This window comes from Anser cygnoides, chromosome 7 (genome assembly GCF_040182565.1).
Source record: "Anser cygnoides isolate HZ-2024a breed goose chromosome 7, Taihu_goose_T2T_genome, whole genome shotgun sequence".
Classification (NCBI taxonomy): Eukaryota; Metazoa; Chordata; class Aves; order Anseriformes; family Anatidae; genus Anser; species Anser cygnoides.
The window spans coordinates 4,368,865-4,392,082 of NC_089879.1; the positions used below are offsets into that span (position 1 = coordinate 4,368,865).

General features: G+C 37.7%; 1 protein-coding gene across 1 annotated transcript in view; it reads left to right on the forward strand.

Moving 5' to 3' along the window:
* The window catches only part of CPXM2 (carboxypeptidase X, M14 family member 2), a 74,409-nt gene that overhangs the window by 45,668 nt on the left and 5,523 nt on the right, over window positions 1–23,218 (forward strand). The window contains exons 6-12 of the mRNA XM_013185851.3: window positions 6,379–6,467; window positions 11,734–11,857; window positions 13,234–13,430; window positions 14,290–14,469; window positions 15,352–15,649; window positions 19,032–19,171; window positions 20,110–20,209. Coding sequence (XP_013041305.3) covers window positions 6,379–6,467; window positions 11,734–11,857; window positions 13,234–13,430; window positions 14,290–14,469; window positions 15,352–15,649; window positions 19,032–19,171; window positions 20,110–20,209 — 1,128 coding nt within the window. The remainder of the gene's footprint in view (window positions 1–6,378; window positions 6,468–11,733; window positions 11,858–13,233; window positions 13,431–14,289; window positions 14,470–15,351; window positions 15,650–19,031; window positions 19,172–20,109; window positions 20,210–23,218) is intronic.

Here is a 23,218-nt window from a genome sequence, read left to right on the forward strand (position 1 = left end):
ACCTTGGGGATAGCTCTCTCTTTTTTTTGCAGGGGGCTATGAATAATATTTTCAGAAATGCTAGAACCAGAAAGAAAACTCCCTTTCCAGATCCTATCATTACTTCTTTAACTGTGCCTGCTGCTGTTCAGAGACTTGCTGCATCCAATTCCACTGTTGATGTAGGGTCTTCACATACCAAGCAGAGGTAGCCTGATTTTTGTCCTTTAGATGTTTAATTACTCATGGGAAAACAAAACCAGTGTGGGTTATGGAAGGGGTAATTCTCTGAAGAAAAGTATGGAACAACTGTTGTCATAAAACTAAATCAATTGGTTTCTTACAATGAAATAGGACAAATTAGCAGCAATTAGGCAATTGCTTTTCTGTGGGTAACAAATCCATCCTGGACCTGAATGGCAATGACCAGTGGAATCTTGTGTAAGAGACTATTCACTTTTTTGGTAGGATTCTGACTTATTTTAACCATGGGTTTAGAAAACTCTACCTCCACACATTGTTTGTTTCCCACTTATACCTCTAACCCTGGAGGAACAATTCCAGAGCCAGCATTTTCTTTCAGCTTTTGGTAGGACAGCTGAAACCAGTTGCCCCAAATTTCCATGTGTGTTTGCAGAGGGTAAATCAGCTCTATTCTGTATAACACAGCGTAAGACTGAAGAAAAAGAGAAAGTTTCATTGTCACCATAACTCTACTGCAGAACATGCACTGGGGTCTCCAGAGAATAATGGAGATGACACTCAAACTATTGTAAAGAGCAATTTGTAGGGAATTTCTCATAATCCTTTTCAATTCCATAGAACAGTACTTAAAGAAATAGAAAATATGTAGATATTTTAAGTTTTTGTTGTTGTTGTTTGTTTTGTAAATGCAGCAGTTTTATTATTGGATATATATCTTACAGGGTCAAGTTCTGTTTTCCAGCATTAGCATGTCACCCTTCAGCCACCACTGGTGGTGGAGGTGTTACTGAGATTTGAATTTATCTGCACTTCACCATTGAAATGAGTACTGTTACAGCTTATCACCGATCTTGGATTAGCATGGAAACAGCATCAGTGTTTCCTCCTGGTAGTCATTTATTGAGTTAATTGTCTGCAGTGACTGATTCAGTTTATTCTTGAAAGAAAATACCATAATCATTCACTGAGAAACACAACGGGAATGGGGGTGTGTTTATTCAAAATGTAATTGGACTGAAAGAAATAATATGCTTTGATAAGCTGCTGAACCATCTTTTTAGCTCAGAAAGGATGGATATTTTCTTCTAGCTCATTTTATTCATCACACTAAAAGCTCTCAAAACAAAATTCCCCAGGTTGCAGAGGCCTTTCCATGCATGCTTTCCTCCTGCAGGACATGAGTAATTTTTTTGCAGTTCCCTATAACTGAACTTCCTCACTCTTTACAGGACTCACTTTACTTGGTTCCAGTTAGATAACCAGCAGGTTTGGCCATGGGTCCACCTTCTTTGATCATGCACTGATTGTGCAACTAGAAATCAGTTTTCAGAAGAAATCTTCTTTTCTGACAGAGGCTTCCCACACAAAACTAGGCAAAATCAAATTCAACAAAGCCAGTGAGTGGAACTCTTATCAGTTCTCACAACCCTATTCTTTCAAAAGCCCAATGACCCATGAAAGAAGTTATGCTATACTTAGTTTTCTTGAATACCTGATATATTTGTGACCAGATCTGCACCTGAACGTGGACATGCAAGAAAACAAGTTGTCAAGAAGAGCAGCTCGGTCAGATTTTAGAGCTACTGTGCACTGTGCCCTCCTGGGGCAATGGCAGCAAGGGCAGAAACTGCATAGGGGACTACATCAAGAAAAAAAAAAAGTGGGTTGTAAAGAAAAGAGAGTTCTGGAAATCTTTCATGGTTGAATCTCACTTCATGTCTTTTTAACTTGTAGTGTAAGGCTTTATGTCTTTATTAATTCCTGAATACATTAAATGGTTTGCATTCAGTCTGTACTGTGTATCAGCTTTCCATCAGGCTCACGGGGGAAAGGAAGAAAGGAATAACAGACAAAAAAGAAACCTGAATAAGATATTAATATTCTAGGAAAGCTTGTTAGCATTGGCAGAAGGCCATGAAAGTGGTTAGAGCCAACTAGGACCTGTTCCTGTAGCAGGACAGTGTTAATAAAAACTGGTGTGTGCGCTACATAACCCAAACATTGGACAAAAAGTGAGAAAACATTATTTATACAATCTGTACAGAGATATTACCGATTGGATAATCGGTATTTCTGAAATGATTGTCATTTTTATCAGTGAAAAGCTTATATATTATTCATAATACATTTTTGCTGTACTGTAGGCTGGTTTTGACAAACAGCCTTTTCTGGACTAATACAGTAGCTGTACAAAAACAAAAACTGTGTTATTGAATTCTGTCAGTACCATCTTTCAGGCAACAGAAGTGATTTGCTGTTTCACCAATGGAAAAGCATTTAGCTGCAGAGGAAACATGCCAGCAAATCCTACCTGTAGTGGAGGATCAGTGCTGCCATTACTTGTTGGGGAAAAAAGGTGGACAAAAGCACCCGCATTTAATTCTCTCTCCAGTTTCCAAAGACGGTAGAGTTTATGCAGATGTAGACTGACACACACAATCTACTGGAATTGCCTCAGAGGGATGGATGTACTTTCCTTGCCTGCTCTTTTTCAAACCTAAGAAAAAACAAAAAGAAAATGCATACTATCAAAAGTACCCAGAAGATAGGAGAGAGAAAATTAGCTGAACTCTTCATGTATTTATTTATACTGTAGAGTATTCAAGGCAATAGGCAATTCTTTTAATGGAATAAATTTGTGATAAAATTTAATTTTTAATAATTCTTATATGGAAGACTGTCACTGATATGATTATGCCATCACTTTCAACTCAAGATAAAAGACCAACTTTAACTCTGTAACGGAGTACTGTGTTTTGCAGTGGATGCATCATTCAGTCCTATTTTCATTGCTTGCCTCTTTCTGCCAAGCTACCTGGTTAAGTCTAGGCATGAGCTCACTATGTAATACTCTTCAATTTTCTTTGGTTATAAGTGATTGTTCATTTAGCTAAACTTAGTGCATTATTTTTGAGAGTAAAGTTTTGCTTAGAATGACAGTCTGTCCTTGTGTTCTGCTTTTATAGTTATAAAGATAAAACTTAATCCTGTACAATTTAAAACTTTTAAGTTTTTCTGAGCAAAGACTGAATAAAAATGAGACCAAATTAAATAATGTTACTGGGGAAGGCCAATGTATTATGTTTCTCCATACTCATCATGACAGGTATGTAATATCTCCCAGTCTGTAGTGGTCATCTTTAAAAGGATATTTTGTATTTAATTTCTAAAATGTTTACTATTTTAGAGTATTGCCAGTGCTCAGTTTCCCTTATTATTAGAATAAAAACGTAGGATCTCATAGAAAGATTAAATTATGCTAGAAAGCTTTTAACAAACATCTACAACAGGTTAGGGGTTTGTTTTTTACCTTGCATATTGTCATATTGTCATCATGCAATATGTTTAACTGGAATTAGTTTTGAGGTATTTGACTATACCTCACACTATATGTAATATATAGTTGTGAGGTGCTGTGGAGAGCTAAAATACAACAGAAAATCCCATCTATGTGTCAAGCTGCTGAGGAGTCAGTCTGCTCTGGTACTGGGTTAAATTTATGGGCAAGGCCCAGAGCTGACATGCTGGACTTGGTGTTGGGAATTTCTGAGCTGACCTCTTGCTTTCATGGAAATGCAGATTGAGAAATCTTCTGAGTTACTTGTCCATATTTACAAAGAATTAAGGTGTGAAAGAATCAAACTACCTTTACCTGTAAACTTTATTAATTCTATTGGTAATATAAAGATAGACTAGTGGAAGAAAATACTAATATATTCCTCTGTATAAACAGGAGTGCCACAGTTTTGCAAAATCTTTCCTCCTTGGAAGAAAGAGAGGCTGTCTGAGGTGGTGTCACGAATAAATGAGCATATTTCAATTCAAATTCTTCTGTGGTTTGAGGTTCTTGGTCTTTTATTTTGTTTTACAAAATATAATTTTGCCAAGTTGGGCCTAGGAAACTGTGCATGAGATTTTATGCATTTCTACATTTTAGCCTCTAACTTTCTGATCTGTATTCCTGCTGCAGCAGAAATCCAGTAATCCAAGTCAACTCAAAGTAGAGCCTGGCAAAATATGAGTGTTAACTCTCTAGGGAGCTGTCAAATTGTGCAAGTTTTCTGAGGAAGGTCTAGAGATGCAATCATTCTCAATGTATGTTTTTTTTTCAATTTCTTGACTTTTCACCAACTCTGCACTATTCAGTCATTCCCATGATATTAATTCTTGATGTATGGAAAAAGTGCCAGACTTTGAAGGAATGGGATTAAAGTATTAGGAAAAAATCAGCTGCTGTATACTTTGGCTTGTGGTGATAGAGAAAGCCTTCAATGTCCTGGCAATTTTTTGATGTTTCTTTCTATATTTTTACAACAGAGACTTTTACAATAGTGAAGATATTCCATGCAGCATTAAACACATTGTGTCTTTCTAGAAGAGGTGTTTTAATGCTCTATTTTTTAGTCATGGATATGTTAATAAATAATTTCTGTGAATTAACATGGGCTAACCTTTAAGAGTCATCTGCAGGGTTACAGCAGCATTGTTGTTGTGGGTGGACTTGCATGATTTAGCATGCAGTTAGGCTGGAAAGAAGACTTAAACGTGCAGGTGCACTACCTGAAACTTCACCCTCTTGATTCTTCAAAACTTTGTCTTCATAAGCAAAGGAATCTTGTTTCCTCATCTGGTTAGGCTCTAATTTAAATAATTTTCCTGTCGGTTTGCTATATAGTACTTTCTCACTGGAAATGACAGAGCACATGGAAAAAAAAAAGTTGATTTTTTTTTGCCTTTTTTCAGTCCTATTTGTAGATCAGCATTCAATTGATCCTCTAGTGTTTCTGCTGTAGACTCTGAATAGAAGGAAAGACTCATGGAAATGGAAAATAAATGTGGCAACATGGGCCAGGTTAAAGCTTAATATTATTTATTTCATAAATAACTAAAATACTTCAAATTTTGCTTTCTTTACACATAAGAAAAATGCAGAACAAACCCACTTAGAATTATAAGGGGAGAAGAGTTTTGAGAGTTTAGCCATTTTAACATCAGAAACATGAAACTTAAATATGTTAAGCTGTAATGTATTTTAGGTAGTTTTCCATAATTTCATGAAGCATTAGTGGTTGCAGGAAATAAACACCATTATTCCTCCTACTAATACTTATGCTCTCCCTTTCCCCTCCCCAAAATCACAACTGCTAGTTGGTACTGATTTTTATTTTAAAAAAAAAAAAAGGAAAAATATACTTTTCTCTAGAGGTGGTGTCTTTTGGCTATCTTGAAACAAGATAGAATGATATTTAGCTTTTAATATTTGGCTTTTCCAATGATTTTAAATGAAATCAAGATGACTGTGGGAAGGAAAATGATTTATCATACGAGCCTGACAACCACTGATTTGACAAAAAATTACACAGATTTCCAGACATTCTGAATAGAACAAAGTAAGGAATTATTTTGTTTTCCAAAAAGCTTTGTTTATCTCTAAAATCATAATAAATTAACCTGGAACATATATCAGGAAATATAAAGCTAAGCAATGACAGTCTTAACCTATATTTTGTTTTTGTTTTTCCAGGTGAATGGCCAAAGCACTCACCTGAAAAGTCAAGGACAAAAAATTGTTTTTGTTCAAGCCATGTATACACCTTTGATGTTACAAAACGTATGAACTATAAATTATATCAATACAGAAACAATTGTGTTCATTGTAAAGTAAAAAGGAATTTAAACTACCATAAACATTTTTAGGAAAACAATTAGAAATATGTAATTTGTGCAGCAGTTTCTCTCTCTAAGAGATGCATAGACAGAAACTACTCATCAAGCAATCCCATTCTTCATAATAGAAAATTAATCAAGTGGACACAAAACATTTACTGGAGCTTTCTCCTCTGATGTGTTTTTTTTCCCCCACTCTTATCTTGCATCTGACTCATGATTTGCCTGTCTTTTGCCCTCCTCTGTAGCCTGAGGATGCCCTTTTGCTTTTCTGTTGAAGTTTAGCAGAGTAGCTGTCTAGCAAGCTGATGTCTGTTGCCTTCTTGCTTCTGTTTGAATCAATACGAATTGATTTGTGCTGAAACAAGAATTATTTCAAGTGTGTTGTTTCTTTGAGCTTTGCTTTTGAAATCCTGTATACAACCGTGGAACTCAGATTTCCATGTTCTATGCATATGTTATTGTTAAGAATCTTTATATCTGAAATGGCTAAAAAGTACATGAAAATTATTTTATTTCTCTTCTTAGACCCAAATAATTATTACCACAGAAGAAATGAAATGACAACCACAGATAATCTTGACTTCAAGCATCACAACTACAAGGAAATGAGGCAGGTAGGTAGAGTCTACCTACTTGACTACAGAGTATTTCCAAAATATGTTCCACTATTTTGCTTCAATGTATATTTGAGTGGTGAATGATAGTTATTTTTCCTTTCTAGTTTGACCTTGACCTAGCCATCAGAATTCTTGTATCTTTCAACTGTTTGGGATAACTACAAAAAATTATAAAGAGTAAAATTCTGCGTTCAGAATAGTGAAAATCTCCAATGGAAATTGGAAAATTTTCTTTTCCAGAATTGGAAATTCTACATTGGAAATCTTTTGTTGACCAGAAATCTTAAGGAGGAAAAAAAAAATAAATCCTGTTGGTATGATTTTAAATCTACCAGCACTGTTAATCTTGTTTCTTTAACTTCAAATAAGCAATCTTTGTTCTTGTTTTTGTTGTGGTGGTGTTGTTTTTTTAATCTTGCTTCATATCACCACAGAAATAGGTGTGGGTTGCACTAAGGAAATGTTTCTGCCTGCTTTCTCTTCAAATATAAAGATAATGTGTTTGGACTTGAAGTGTGTGAATCATTTGCTGTGTGCTGAATTTTCAGTATATTTATACTGCATGAATCACTGTTCATTTTTATTGAGCAATTGTGTACTGAGTCACACACTTATTTCAGTAGAGATTTCATGGCCTATATTTCTTAGCACAAAGATTAGACAAGTAGAAACTCAATTGGCATAATTACTGCCAAGAACAATAAAGTAAAGGGTATTTTAGATTCTCTTTGCAGAAAGACAGGTTGGTCAGGTTAGAAAGATCTTTGGAAAAAAATGCAGCTTTAAAACAGGATGTTTTTCCACTCTTCATACAAGTAGAAAATTTTCAGCTGTGGTCAAGAGCTGGTCAGTTGTGACCTGTCATTGTGTTCTCATTGTAGTCTGTGTTTCTATGGGTAAAACAGTGTATTTAGAACTGATTGGATTCTAATTGGGTTCTGCTGCTTGTAGGCAGAAGATTGTGGGCTGGGTTGCAATAAGTCTTATATCATCTAAACTGCTTTTTAGTGATAACCGCAGAACTTAATTTCTTTCCTGAGTGTAAAATAGAACAGTAACTGTCAATTTCCAGAGTTAACTCCATTTTTTTTGGTAACACAGTGTTGTTATCAGTTTTATTAGCTGCTTCACTGCCAATCATCTCAGAAAAGCACTGTTCTTTGAAGTTATTTATCATAAATATTGAGGAAGGAAGAGGAGAGTGTTCCCTGGGCCATGTTTTGGAAGCATTGCATTACAATATGTCAAGTATTTGTGGGAGGGAGGAATTTTCTCAGTGTCAGGTTATTTTAATAGAACTCTCTGTTTAGGAAGATGAAATTTATAGTACCAAATTTTTCTTTCAAAAGAGCCCTCAGGAATCTTCTTTCAGTCAATAGGAACACTCACTGTATCCTATACTCAGCAGTAGGGATTATTTTGTAGTCCAAGAAGTATAAACACCATGTACTTATACTGTATAGCAAGGTTTTAAAATGGCTGATGAATATCACTGGAAATAGTTTGAGATGGACATTTGAGTACATCTTTTGTCTGTGTATACTCAAATCAGTTGTATGAAAGAATGGAAAACCCATCCCTTCTAATAAAATGAAACACCTGATTAAATTGAAGGTATGAGGGAATCCTGTGAAAGTATCTGAAACTAATATATTTTTTCTGTATTAGGAGTACCTATTCTAAAATAGCTTTGAACTTCAGAAGAAGGTGAATCTGAATCTGGTCTGAAGCTTCAACCTTGTCTTTGTAACAGAATGAAATATCTAACCCCTGTCATACCTGCCTTAGGAAATAAGAGCGCTTATTTTATATCTAGTTAACTGGACATGATTCTTACCTTTGGGAAAAGTCAGACTACAAGCACTCCTGAAGTCATGTTGGTCTTCATGGCAAGAGTTTTTTATGGAAGTGATGCAATGATAATGCAGAAAGTTCTTCTAACTTGAGCTTTATATATTACTTTATGAACATATTTGAGGGTGAAACAATGAAATCTAGATGACTAGAGCAAAACCCAAGAAACATCTTGGGTTGCATGCAAGACCAGATTGACTGTCTCTAACTCTGAGCTCAAAGAGGAGGCAATTTCTGGTTTGATCCTAAGCAGAACAAAGAATGCAGAGTTTTTTGTACTTGCTCTGTTGCAGGACTCAGATAGCCAAAAGATCTCCATAGAGGATAAAGAATAGCCCTAACCTGAAAGTCATTGATAGGAGAGCCATTTTGCCTCCTCTAAGTTTAGATAGCACTCAGACCTACATTCAATAAACCATTTATTCAAAACTAAATGATTGGACCTTCAGACATCAGTTTTGCAGGGCTGCTTCAAAGAATGCTTGCAGTCTTTCCAAAGTGCTAATAGGATAAATAATAGGTAATGACAAACAAACAGGAGCTGTCCGATAAGAGCTACCAGTGAGCATAACTCTGTAAATGTTTTACAATCCTGCTGGTTGTTAATAAAGCCCTGATGGACTATTATCTTCAGTTGTCTTTGACAGTTTGTATATGTGAAAACACTGACATTTCAGGTGACCTATTGTGCTGCTTGTAGGAAATGGGCACGAGAAAAGCAAATACAAAATATGTTCTTTTCCCATTTTGTATAAGCACGTAGCTACCTTACCATATCTGCACTGTCAACAAAAGGGCTGACATAAAGCCCACTGCATAGGCCCTGATTCAGGAAAGTTCTTCATTCAACTTAGGAAATTAGTCACATGTTTGAAATTAAACAGATGGTTAGGAGTTTACTGAGGCCAATACAAATATTTTCACTGATTATAACGTGTTTTGAACTTGGTTCTAGGCATTTTTCTTGCTAGGAATGAAATTTAACATATTCTTAACCACTTTCCTTAATCGATGCCGTGGATATCCTATGCCTATGTAGTGCCAGGCACATAAGAAAAGCTTCTGCACTGTGGAATGATTTCACAGAGATCTCTGCAAGGACAAGCTTAACTTCCCTATTTCAAACTTGGAGAGCTGCATGGATGCAGGAATGCATCAGCCGGAGGGAAGCTTCCTGCAGTCTCAAGAGTAAGGAGAGGAATGGGTGTGTGCGGAGCTGAGACAGTTACATTATTTACACATTAGAGGAAGAGGATTTTAGCCTTATAGAATAGACCTAGTTTTAAATTCAATATTTGTACTCATTGGCAAAGTTTAAAAAAAAAATACATATATATATATATTTATCTCTGTGGAGAAAAAGATGGTATCTTGTCCAACAATGATCCTTTTCATGCTATTGTCAGGATGACTACTAATAATTCACACACAGTAACATTTAGATTAATGATGGTCTGTGAGACCCTGTTAAGAGCTCCATGGCTCCATATCCATTGATAGTATTTTTGGTTCATTGTGAGCAGGTTCAGGTGCAGCAGCTCTTGACCATGGAGATTTAAAGTGGTCTGTCAAAAAAATGGGTTTTGACTTGTTAAACATTGTGCTAGAAAATGTAAAATAATTTCCTCTGATTCTTATATGTGTGTTAGCTGGAACAGCAAATGAAGGTATACCCATTTACAGACACCCAAAACATTAACAAATAATAATAATAATAAATCCATGGAAATAGCCGGGTACTCATAATATCAGCACATTAATGATGATGACAATATCTGGGTACATTTTTCAGATGAGTGCTGAGCTTAAGTTTACAAAAGAAATTGTTTCTCATATGTATAAAACTAACGTACAAGATGAACAAACCTGAAAATCTCTTTGGTCTCTTTGCATGATTATAAATAGAAGTGAAGTCTTTTATGAGAGGAATTTTAATGATGTTCTTTCCAATGTGAATTGTGTTTCCAGTTTGATTTGCTAAATGGTGGCATGGGAATTGGACACATCTAATTAATGTATTTTTTAAATCATCTGCTTTGTTATCATCCAGTATTGTCTCTATATTAACACTGAGCAGAGGTTTTTTATCCTCCTGCAATCCTTCTTCAATAATATATTCACCCTTGTTTGCGGAAACGTTGTCTAATTAATAGTGCCTAGGGTTCCAATTTACGGTAAAGTCCTTATTTCTTTCTTTAATCCCTTCCATTAAAAAAAAAAATCAAAACCGATAAATTTTGTCATTTAAAGCTACTTGCAATAACTTCTTAGTAAGAACACATCTTTTCAGTCTTGTTTGTGAATTTTAATGTTCACTTGAAATGTCACAGTGAAAATTGGTTTTGTTTGTTTGTGGGATGATTTAGACAGCAGTTATCCTTATCTGGATGACATCTGTGTACCTCCATTGATTTAAACATAACTACACCACTTACCATGACCTTCCTTATGCACTTTATTAAGCAGTATGGCTATTTGATTATGTTTTGATTATGTCATGCAATATCTGTAGAAACGATGAATAGATTTTGTCTATAGGTATGCCTTCAGACTGGTTGTTGGTATTGCCATTATTTTTTGCTCAAACCTGGTATATCAATTCAGGGGAATCTGATATAACAGTTTTTCCTGGAGTATATTGTGCTGTGTTTACAGGAGACATTCAGATAACACCTATCTTGCTATTTTGGCCACAACAACACTGTCTACAGTAATGATTTTACACCTATGAAATTTCATATTGTAATACAGGGGTGGGCTTGATTTCTGTCTCGGTGGTGGCAGGTGTAATGAGAATTCTTTGGGACAGTGCTGTTTAAATGGATGATATTCTTTATTTTGAATGAAGTCAACACCATGTAGGGTGAAGGGGAGAGAAATCTTTACTGAGCGGTGTGTCTGTGGGAACCTGTGATGTATACACATTGCCATGCCATTAACACACTGGGTCATCTTGAGTCATTTAGCTGTATTGATCACAGAGCATGTAGGAAGAAGTGTTGGGGTGTCTAATCAGCCCCCAGCATGTAACGTTTTGAGAACATGTGTTTTATTACCTCTTGATAGTATAGTAGTAATGTAGGAGAATTTTTGTTTTGTTTTATTATTACTCCTGTTAGACTTACCCATTTTAGTTAATTATGTGATAATATTGGAAATGCGTAAGAAAGATCTGGAACCCCATCTACACTCTGCTGTTTCAGCAGACAGTATTCAATTTGTTCCAGCTGAACAAACATTGTGTTGTGTGATAGCAAAGCCATAATTTGTAAATTAAACATGAAGCTTTTACAACTAAGAAATAAAATAGAAAATGAAGAGTTTCTGATAAAAAGCAATTTGGAATAAAATAATTAATAGTCAATTTATTGATGATGCATTGTCTAACTCTATGTCATTTTTTTGGCAGTTGATGAAAACGGTGAATAAAATGTGCCCGAATATCACAAGAATTTACAATATTGGAAAAAGCCACCAAGGACTAAAGCTGTATGCTGTTGAGATTTCTGACAACCCAGGAGAACACGAAGTTGGTTAGGATTTAGTAAAACTAAATCTGTTGAAGGGTGTCAGGGTTTTTTTTTTCCTCCTCATTCTCTGTATCTGCAGTAATTATCCCTGATGGAATTATATTCATGGCAGCAATGACTTCAAATGTACGTGGGAGGAACTTCAGTGCTGAATTTCTAAATTGGGAAGAGGAGGTAGAGCACAAATAGAAAGCATTTTGAATGTGGGATCAAATTCTTTAATGATAATGACTTTTATTCTTTACAATTAAAAAAAAAAACAGTGAATTTTAGTGCTAGGGATTTATTTAGTTTTGTATGGGAATTTGCCTTTTTATATGGGAGTGTTTGCATTGCAAGCAAAGACAGGTGAGATTTTTCACAGTGTTCTTTCACCGGTGAGTGTTGGGGTATAATTTCCTACGGTAATATAGTCCTTCAGAACAGAAAGTCATTCAGTCTTCAGTCATTCTGTGGAGATGAATAAAGAACTCATTGTGATCTGTTTAGGTCAGCTGTTGGTATAAAGGTGACTGTGCTCTACCATACCTGTGAATACCTCAGTAGGTGCCCACCCCATGTGAGGAAGAGTGCTGCAACGTGCTCCTAAGACATCTCTCTTCTCTGCTGTAGGGTACGGAGCTGAGCATACGACATCTGTCAGTAGACTTGGGGCTGATCTTAGTCCCTCAATCTCTCACCCCCTGCTACTGAGGGTAGAGACAGAGACTGCATCTTGGGCCAGGCAGCTGGGAGGGTAGACCCAGGCACAAGTCATAGGTTGTCCATTTTGGATCTGTTGTATTTGGTGTTTTCAAGTATTATTCTTACAAAGGACAATTGAATTATGCCTTTTTGAATAGCTAGTACTTTTCCTAATAATTTCTGACATTTTGTAGTTGAGTGCAAGTATTGTAGAATATATAATGTATAATCTTGAGAAATACATGTGAACCTGTTTTGTGATTAGTGAAGGAGTGTGTGAAGTCAGAGATCAATCAGATAATGTTACTGGCTGATTATCTTTTCAGAGCCTTAATATCTGTCCAAATGAATTACCAGCAAGGTATTTTTCACGTTATTTTTACACTATCAGAATGTCTAAGATCTACATTCGCAATTTCAGCTTTCTGCAGGTAATTAAAATTTGTTTTTAGTGGAAAATGGATGTTGAGATTTTTACACAGTGACTTTTAGACATTACTGATACTGATGAGCCTGTTGTAGAAAGTGTACAGAAAGTAATTATTTTTTTCTTATATATTTTCACCTATCATTTGTTCAGTTAAGGCATTTCTCTAACCTACCTTAAGTGAAAAATTGCTGATTGACATCAATGAGTTTTAAGTAGATCCCTGATTTGCTGTTCTGACTACACTTCTGTCCTATGTGTTTGACAGGTGAACCAGAATTTCGGTACATTGCAGGAGCTCATGGGAACGAAGTGCTTGGGCGTGAGCTGATCCTTTTGTTGATGCAGTTCATGTGTCAGGAATACCTTGCTGGGAACCCACGCATTGTCCACCTCATTGAGGATACAAGAATTCACCTTCTTCCCTCAGTCAACCCGGATGGATATGACAAGGCATACAAAGCGGTAATATGGAGGAATTATTTAGTTCAGTTAGGTTAATGAAACAAGCAATTTATTCTTATTTGTTCCAGGGATCAAATTTTACAAGCAATCAGAAGAAATAAGCTTAAAAGATAAAACCAAAATCATGCAAGCAAAAATAAACCACTGGAACATCTTACCTGGGGAAAAAGCATGAAACAATTTTTTTATGTGATGTTGGCTAGTATGAGGAAGTATATGGAAAGGAGGGGCACTAAGACTGGCAGAACAAACCATGCTGAGGTGTACAGATTTCTGAGGTGTACAGATCAGTGGAACACCATTATGGAAAACAAAATTCATGCAGCCTGTTTCTCATGGGAAACCAAACTTAAGCCTATGAAAATTTGTGTTTCTCTGCAGCTGAAAATTAATAGTACACCTTTAAGAAGTGCACAGTGTGTCAGGCGTTGTAATAATTCAGTCTGGAAGAAGACAGACAGCAGAAGGAAAAAATTCAGGGGCTCTATTCAAATGCACTGGAAAATCTTCCAGGGCAGTCTATAGCTGCAGACCAGAATACAAAAGCTGCACTCACAGCCATGAAGGGATATGTTATCTCTAGTGCAACTCGGGAAAAGTAGTCTTCAGTAGAAACCTTTAAAACAAAACAGAATATTTTGTCTAATCCCTGATAATTTTTTATTTTTTCCTGGCTTCTGCTTTATCTCATTCAAGGTTTCACATGAAATAGGAAAAAGAAAAAATTGGTTAAAGAACTAATTTGTCTTTCTATTTCTCTGTATGGAATTATGTTTGCTGCATCCCCAAACTCTTTTCTGGGGGACCACAGGTTGTCATGTTCTGAATGACCTTTTTTTTTTTTTTTTTTCCCCCTAAGGGTTCAGAATTAGGGGGCTGGTCTTTAGGACGATGGACTCAGGATGGCATTGACATCAACAATAATTTCCCTGATTTAAACTCTTTGCTTTGGGAGTCTGAAGATCAGAAGAAGAGCAAAAGAAAAGTTCCAAACCATCACATTCCCATTCCTGACTGGTACCTGTCTGAAAATGCCACTGTAAGTAAGGCTCGCTCTGGAGAGAGGGGAATACAAAGCCCAGGGCAGGCTGAAAGACTGAGCTTTATGCTTCTCAAGACATGAGCAGCTTGTAGGTGAGGTTGCATACCTGCTCTAGGCTTTCTTGATAGTCAGTGGAAATAAAATTGCACCTCAAAAGCATGATTAGGTCCCATGCAGAGGCTGCTTGGGAAGGGAAGGGCTTCCTGGAGCATCATCTTTTCCCTGGGCTGTTTTGAGAGCCTGGGGGACTTGACAGCCAAATTTGAGGCTGAAGCAGTAAAGAAAGGGAAACGCACAACAGGGCCCAGCTCTGTGAACCAGACTGCTCCCTGTCTTTGCTGCATGGATGAGCTCTTAGTCACTATCAAGTTTTCTCCCTTTTTTTTTCTTGTTGTTGTTTAAAATAACATAATGCAAAAGCACCACAGTGGCTTATGCTAGCCATGTTTAAATTTAACTTATTTTTGCATGGCATTTTAAACAACTATTTATAGTGTCTGAGCTTCCCCTGTTTTGTAGGAAGGCACTTAACTGTGACAGTTCTAAGGGCTTTAGAATTATTTCCATGCTTAAAATCCCTCGTTTTGCACACTTGTTTCAGCTGATGCCAGTGGGCACAGTGTCATGGTCTGACATCTTTCCGGGTAGCTGCTCTAGATCGTTCCTTCTGTGCAAATTAAAAATATTAAGGTTGTTTTAGTTTTTGTAGATTGTCACTGGAATTGAAGATGAATCTGGCAGGCACCACAATTAACAGAAGCTTTTCTTGTTGGCCACATGTCTTGTGCTGGCTACTCACTCCATGTTAAGCAACTCCCCGTCTACCTTTCAAAGAAGATTATCAAAACTCACAGGCTGAAACAAAGCTCTTTCTCTCAGGTGGCCGTTGAGACGCGAGCAATAATTGCATGGATGGAAAAAATTCCTTTTGTGCTGGGTGGCAATCTGCAGGGAGGAGAGCTGGTGGTGGCGTACCCCTACGACATGGTGCGGTCCCTGTGGAAAACCCAGGACTACACACCCACCCCAGACGACCACGTCTTTCGCTGGCTTGCGTACTCCTACGCCTCCACGCATCGACTGATGACAGATGCGAGGAGGAGAGCATGTCACACAGAGGACTTCCAGAAGGAGGACGGCACAGTTAATGGAGCGTCATGGCATACCGTAGCTGGGAGTAGGTGTCTGTGGAAACTGCTATCCCTTGTGGCATTACCATGCTGAACGTGATAATGCCATCACTGCCCGCTATACATAGCAGAGGTAAAGGTGGTGAAATGTGCTCCAAGAGGAATATTTTCTCATCTGAAAGCCTGTCATGAGGTATCAGCGGATTGACAGAGACCATGTCATTAATACCCAATAGCCATTACATTTACTACCCAGGTTTCCAAAAGTGCATGTGCAAAATGTCAATATATGGATTCCATACATTCAATATGGTTTGCCGGGGGAACAACAATGCAGCCCAAACCCTTTAGCAGGGGGAACTTGTCAACCTTTTGCCCTCTCAGAAGGTGTCATCAGAAAGCTGCTGCCAAAGAGCAGAGGTAGCCAGTGCCAGAGCCGAGGCAGAGACTCCCAGAGGGGCCTGGGCCCCCTTGGTAACCCTCAGACAGCAAAACTGTGATTTCAGCCTCTGCTAACTGCATTCATTTGCAGACCAGCCCCCATTGACGTTCATTTGAGTTGTAAAGACATACCACAGAAAGCTACTGCTTGTTTGCACCCCTCCTATTTTTAAAAGACCTGGACCACTTGTGCTTGAACTTTGACTGGGCTCCACAGGCATTTTTGCTAACAGAATAAATTACAGACTGCCTCATTTGCTGTGTGCCCAAGCCTGTCTCCCTGTCAAAGAGTGCAAAGGGGAAGCTGTGTCCTGTAATGCAGACAGAGCATCAATTTCCACGGAAGCCCAATTAAAGGCACATTATTATCCCCGACAGGTACGGTTATCTCTATGGGTGTACACTCAAGCAGACTCTGAACAGGCACTCTGCTGAATCATCACAGTTCTACTCAAAAACTGCTTCTAAGTGACAACATTTTCTGTGAAATTAAGAAGCAAGCAGTGTACCTGCCACCACTTGAATAACAATAGGAGCCACTGCAGCCCTAATGGCAAACAGATGCAAGAAAGCAGCTGTGCAGACACATTTTTGTTGGAGCTGGCTCGTTTGTAACTCGCAGGTAGTTTCACTGCACAAACATTTCTAGGTTTTGGACACATCTTTTACATTGGCCTGCATACAGTTAATGCTGGCCAGCCATTGAGGACTAGAGCCAAGAATTAACTTTTCAAATATTTTTTCAGGAGGTTAAAAAGTGCTGGGTGAATTTGGGGGGAAGAAAGATTGAACTGCTCGGATCATAAGGCCAGTGTCCAATGATACATTTCTATGCATTTCTGCAAATTCTAAAAAGAACAACAAAAAAAACCCTCCAAATTCTTAATGCCAACTTGACTGCTTAATTATCTAATTTATGAGCTTCATTTTCCAAAGTGCTACAGAAACATAATTATGAATCGATACAGAAAAGATGGCACTGGCCATGTCACTGACAGATATTGCATTAAGTTACATTAGGTAATGGTGTGCAATATAGATGGTGTGTAGTATCTTGATTTCTTAGTAACAATTGCATATTGGATTTGGTTCATCTGTTCTATTTTATTGAGTTAGGATGTTTCTCATTATATTGTACATCCTGCTTTATGCCATTATAATAAGACTTCCAAGACTGTCTTTGAGAAAAATGCTTGGATATTGCTTTTACCTTTGTTCTTTACACCTTGGACTAAACCTCACACAATGTTTCCATGCAAGCTCACCCTTCAACCTGAAGGATGGTTTTAGACCTCTTCTCTACGTAGAGAAATGGAAGAGAATGATTTGTATGGCACATATATAAATGTTTACACGTATACATACACATGCACACATATATATACACAAATTTTACAGCAGACAGTTAATCAACAGTACCTTGCAATGTAAAGGGTTATTCAAATATGATCCCAGATTTGTACACAAATTTCTCATGGACCTTTTTCATTCCATTTCCTCTGTTTTTCCATGACTGTATATATGTAGTTATGTAGGTCACTCAACTTTCTGTTTATTTACCCTTCAGTTCAATGCATAACAGTTTCTTCTCCAAAGAGCTGCTTGCTTAACGTCTGATGTCAAGGTGACACACCTGAATATTGTTGGCAATGGGCTGCACTGTGCTTTTGCTGACCTTGAAGCTGCCTTTCCTCTCTCTCCTCACCCACTGTGTTGCGTGGCCTTGTAGTGGCCATACACATAAACCTTTCGCTGCTCATGCCATGGGAAAAATTTGTAAGGGATTTTTCCGATTCCTTTTCAGCACCAGAGAGTCCCTAGAGTAGTTGGTACACCACAGATATCACACATCTCCCAGTGCCTTTGAAAGCCAGCCATACCATTTCCTGCACGTATTCTGGGCGGCAATGAATGCAAGTTTTTCAGCAATTTGACATTATAATATTTCTGCAGTGGATGAACTACACAAAGACACAGAACATATGAATATTTTATTTCCAGTGTTTTTGAGGCTGGATTTGCCTGTTCAGACACTACATGGAAAATTGCTCTTGGCAACATTAAGCCATTTTCTAAAATAAATGTATTAAAACTGATCAATTACTGTGTGTTGCAAAACATCTCGCAATAGACTAATCAGGGTGCGATATAGTATGTGAGGGGAAAATAACCATGACTGTTCCTCAAATGGAAGGGAAGCACAGTTATGCAGAGTAGCATATGCCACTGTCTGATATTTAGGCTTTTTCCATCAACAAATGTGAAAAGTGTAACATCTGTATTACATAATCCTCCTGCTCTGCACCCAGAAGGCACTGAGGGCTCGTTAAATACTTGGCTACTGCTCTGTGGTAATTGGACAGGACAGGATTTTTTATTTTCTTTTTTAACTCTTTCCACTGAAAACCGCTTGATGAATGCATTTCCTGCTGATCTTTGGTGTTGTAAAGAACAACACCTAATGTCATTAATAAACATTTGTTTGAATAATATTTTATTATTAAATGCAAGCTTCTTACTGTAGGGAGAGACCTACTTTCCTAACATCTTTCTGGTGTGCTCCAGTCTTCACCAGTATCTTAGAAACCTTATCTGGAATTAGTTTACATCTTATTTTTTTCTGTTTTCGGCTAAATATCTGATTCCTTTAAGTTTTATGATGGCAGAAGGGCACAGCTCTCTGCATCAAAGGAATTGAGGATGCAGTGCTGGGGTGGACCAATGACCCCAGCTGTCACACTGTGGTCTCGTGTCCTCTGTTTTAAGCATATAGAGGAGATGCTGTCTTTACTCTGCCGTTACTCTGGTGCTTTGTTACAGGAGACAAGGCATTCCTGAAAAAAAGATTTTCCTTGCCAGATCTGCAGACTAAGCCTGCTAGATAAAATCTCAGTTTGTGCTTGAAAAAGTTGTTTACTTTGCATAAAATCACCAGATCTGATTAATAGATTAAAAAAAAAAATTGTCTTTTTTATCCCTTTCTGACAGGCATAAATGACTTCAGCTATCTGCACACAAACTGCTTTGAGCTGTCCATCTACGTGGGCTGTGACAAGTATCCCCATGAGAGCGAGTTGCCTGAAGAATGGGAGAACAACCGGGAATCCCTGATCGTTTTTATGGAGCAGGTATTTGACAGAAGAACAACTCCTGAGTAACTTGATGACTCCTTTCAGACTGAAAGAGAGTTGAAGGAGCAGCTCTGGCTTTCCCTGAGGTTGCTGTGACCATTTGTGCTGAGCCTTGTTGGGGCTGAGGCCCAGCGGAGCAGTGCTGCTGCTGCGATGCAAAGCAGGAGCTGAGCCACCTGCTGCTGCCTTCAGCATCTCCCAGCCCTTGCCCCTCATGCTGTACTAATGCTGTCAATGAGGTTTTCAAAGCAGTCTGGGGTTTCTGATGTATTTCTCACATGGCTGTAATTATTGTCCTGCTCTGGCAGAAGTTTCTACTCAAGCTGCTAGGTGGCTTTAGGAAGTCAAATGTAGTTTTTAGGCTTCACGCTCACATTGTATTCCCATGAAGGAGAAGCTGTCTGCATTGTGCAAATATTTCAGCTGTAACTATGCTTATTTGAAAAACAGAAATGGCCCCTATAACGTGAAGTCTGTGCCATACAGCCCCTGCAATTTCACTGGGATAACATCTTCCCTTCAACTTCATAGGCTTTTTCAAATTAAGGTTTCACTAACACTTCAAATGATAGAAAATGCATGATTATTGATATTTATGAAAGAAAGCTGAACTGCAAGCAACACTGGCATATAATTTCAGCCAGACTGTCTTAATTTCAGAGGACAAAATAACAAAGCTCGTTAAAATTTAGCAAGTGTGCAGAGCTTGCCAGGAAAGAGCACCTAAAAACCCTTTGCTTTTTTATCTGCTTTTTAATCTGTTTCTTGAATTTGATGTTTCTAGGATCCCAAAAGAATTTGTAAATTGATTCACAAGCATGAGCCCCAAAACAAGAATAGGATGCACCTAATTCACATGAGGAATTTGCTGCATCTTCCTAATGATGGTACTGCTCATTGCTGTGTAATATTTATTTATTTATTTCTCCTAATAGGTCCATCGGGGCATCAAAGGCATAGTGAAAGATGTACATGGAAGGGGAATCCCAAATGCCATTATTTCAGTAGAAGGTGTTAACCATGATATTCGCACAGGTAATAATAATAATAAAAGTAAAAATAGATTTAAAATAGAAAGTCAGTAGAAATGAATGATTTTATGGTTAAAAAAAAAACAAAACAAAAAAAAACCACAGAACTTCATTACAACTTAAAGTCTTTTCTGAGTAAAACCAGCAGAGAAGTAATCCAAGGAGTGAATTGCAGAAGGGATGGTATTTGGGGAGCTCTTTCTCTCCATGGCGTAGCTGCATAGACAAGAACAGAACTATGGCTTTCCTTTTGGACTTGTTCCTCTTCTTCCTACCTTTTTTTGAAGTATTGAGCAAATATCCTTGTATCTGCCCAAAATCTATAGCCTGAGTAAGGCTGTGTTAAAAGAGAAGTCATTCTTCCTTTTCTCATGAAAAGGTAATGTAGCTCTAACCCAGAGTAATTGCAGCACGGCTAAACAAGGCTGTAGTAGTAGCTCGTTGCACAGAGTGCTTCTCTGGCTGTTATGTTGTGGGAATGTGTTGGAGATGTGATCCAGAGCTGTGTCCAGAGGAGGAACAGCTGCTACAGGAAGGGGAGTTTCACATGCTGCAGAGCCTTCTGCAAAGTGTCATAAAAGATAACCTGATGGGGCCCAGCTGAAACAAGGACTTGAATGGGTGGATTGCAGCCCAGAGAATCACTGTTCTATATGTATTTAAAAAAAAAAATAAATGGACAAATGGATAGTTGCCTTGTTTGTACAGCCTTGGTCTATACCCAGACACAGATGTTTATATTCAGAGTAAACTCCAGGCCTATTTAATGGCCTGGCAAGGAGTCATGGTTCTAAATAAAGTACTGCTTTAAATAGATACCAGCAACTACAGGATTAATGGTAATACCCGAAAACTGTCGTTGGCAGGTTGGGGGCTGGATAGTGTCCATTGGCTGCTGTGTTTGTGTAGGTCCTATACAGTCATTTATGAAATGGTCATCACTGTGCTTGTGAGCTCTGTCATTAGAGAAACCACAGAGGGTATGGAGCAGGGAGAGGAGCATGAGAAAGGAGATGGCCAAGCAAGATCTGTTGTTAGCAAGAGTCTGTCTGATTGCTTGCCGCCGAGGTACAGGATGCCACATTGATATGTTGGCTGATTCCAGGTTATAGAGCATCACCGAGCGTTAGATAAGAGACTTCCAACTCTTCAATGTTTTATCTGAGCAGATAATAAATCTTGGAATATCTAACTTAGTTTAGAATTAATTTTACTTCAGTGCTACCATGTCTCTGTTGTTAAAGAAAACATTGGATGGCAGATACTTAATTAGGCAATAATGACTCTTCCTTAAATATTTCAAAATGGGACCAGTGGGAAATGATAGTGGGAATGAAAGTAATCAGTTGGTCTTCCCTATCTTGGAAAACTGCCATAAACGGTAAGTTGCATTGCTCTGGTAATGGAATTAACATATTACTCTGCCTGAGACCAAACAAATGCAAGAGGAAATTAATCTCCAGCTCTCTGCATACTGGATTGTTACATGAAATAAAAATCAACTGTTTAAAAACAATGGACAAGCATACGGAAATGAGTCCTGGTAGCATGGTAATAAATGTGCAAGGTTCCAGAACCCAGCTTGCAACTCTTGGGAAGCTTACAGCTGTTTGGATGAGGTGTAGAGCTGAGCTTCTGTGGCTAATGTCAATCTGAAATTCTTGGTACAAGCAAAAGTAATCATTTCATTATTTTTGTTTGTTTACTTAAGGAGAAGTACTGAATTTCACACTGTTTGTGAATCACTTTATAGATTGGAAAGAGGGAGTTCTATCTTCTTTTATATTACACAGATAACAATGTATATGTTGGTCTTGAAACTGCAGAATTTATGGTGCAGAATAAAAGCTAAAATGACAACTTTAGAGAAAGAAGGCAAATTGTCAGCATTTGTCTTTCATTTATACGTTTTAAATGAAAAATTAATCAATTTAAAAATATAAAAATAATCCAAATGGAAGAAGAATTGTGGCCACTATCTTTATTCATTTAAATGTTGTTTAAAGTGATCTAGGCTGTAAGGTACCTGCTTTTTCTTTGATACACTGATGTGGTTGGCTACCCTGTACAGCAGACAAAATTGTGTGTAAAGGTATCTTAATAATATTTGTTTGAGAAAATTTCTCCGCTCTTTTCTGTGGACAAAAAAAAAAAGAGTGCACAAAAAGTCCTTTATTTTCTCTTGGAAGTACAATATATCTTATTGAAAAAGGATACGGGTGGCACTAAACTGATAATATTAACAGGCTAATTGAAATTATTGATTTAGAGAGTAAGCTTTATGGAAGATTATTCCATTTTCTTTTGATGTAGATGCAATTATTGCTTCACTCTGATTGCATGGTGTTACAGTTAGATGTGGACTATGCTCTATGAGATAACCTTCAGAAAAGAGTTCTTTGATTGGATGGACAAATGTACTGGACACTCTTTTTTCCCCACATTGCAAGTGCAGGCAATTATTTGGGATGCCTTCTTGATCCCACTAGCAGAGGTCAGTGGACTTTCCATTACAAAGGGAAAGGAATTTGTAAAATGCTTCTGATTTACTATGGCCTCTGGGTGTATCAGATCATACTCCAGTGGTATTTTTCCAAGTACCTGGCAAAGGGTTATATTTTGTTTTCTATCACCTGCTTGTTTTTGCAGTGCTTTAGCTCATTTTTAGTTTATTTATTTTTTGGATGGGTAGATCAAATGTGCCCTGTTACCAGAGTAGGAAGCAGACGAGCATATTCTGTCATTTTCAAAATTGTGCCAGCATTTCAGGTTTGGATCACTCAGGTGGAAGTACAAGGATAGGGAAAGAGCCTCTCGATACAGAAATTAACTCAGTGGCACCTTTTCATGATAGTACAGAGCCTCTCCTCCCGCACCCACTGGGCAGCTCCAATAATTGCTGCAATGAAAAGTAACTGGAAGGTGGAATTTCTAGTGTTTTAACTGTTTGTATATACTACCAGGAGAGAAACAAGCAAGCCAAATGTCATTACAGAAAAGACCACCTTCCAAA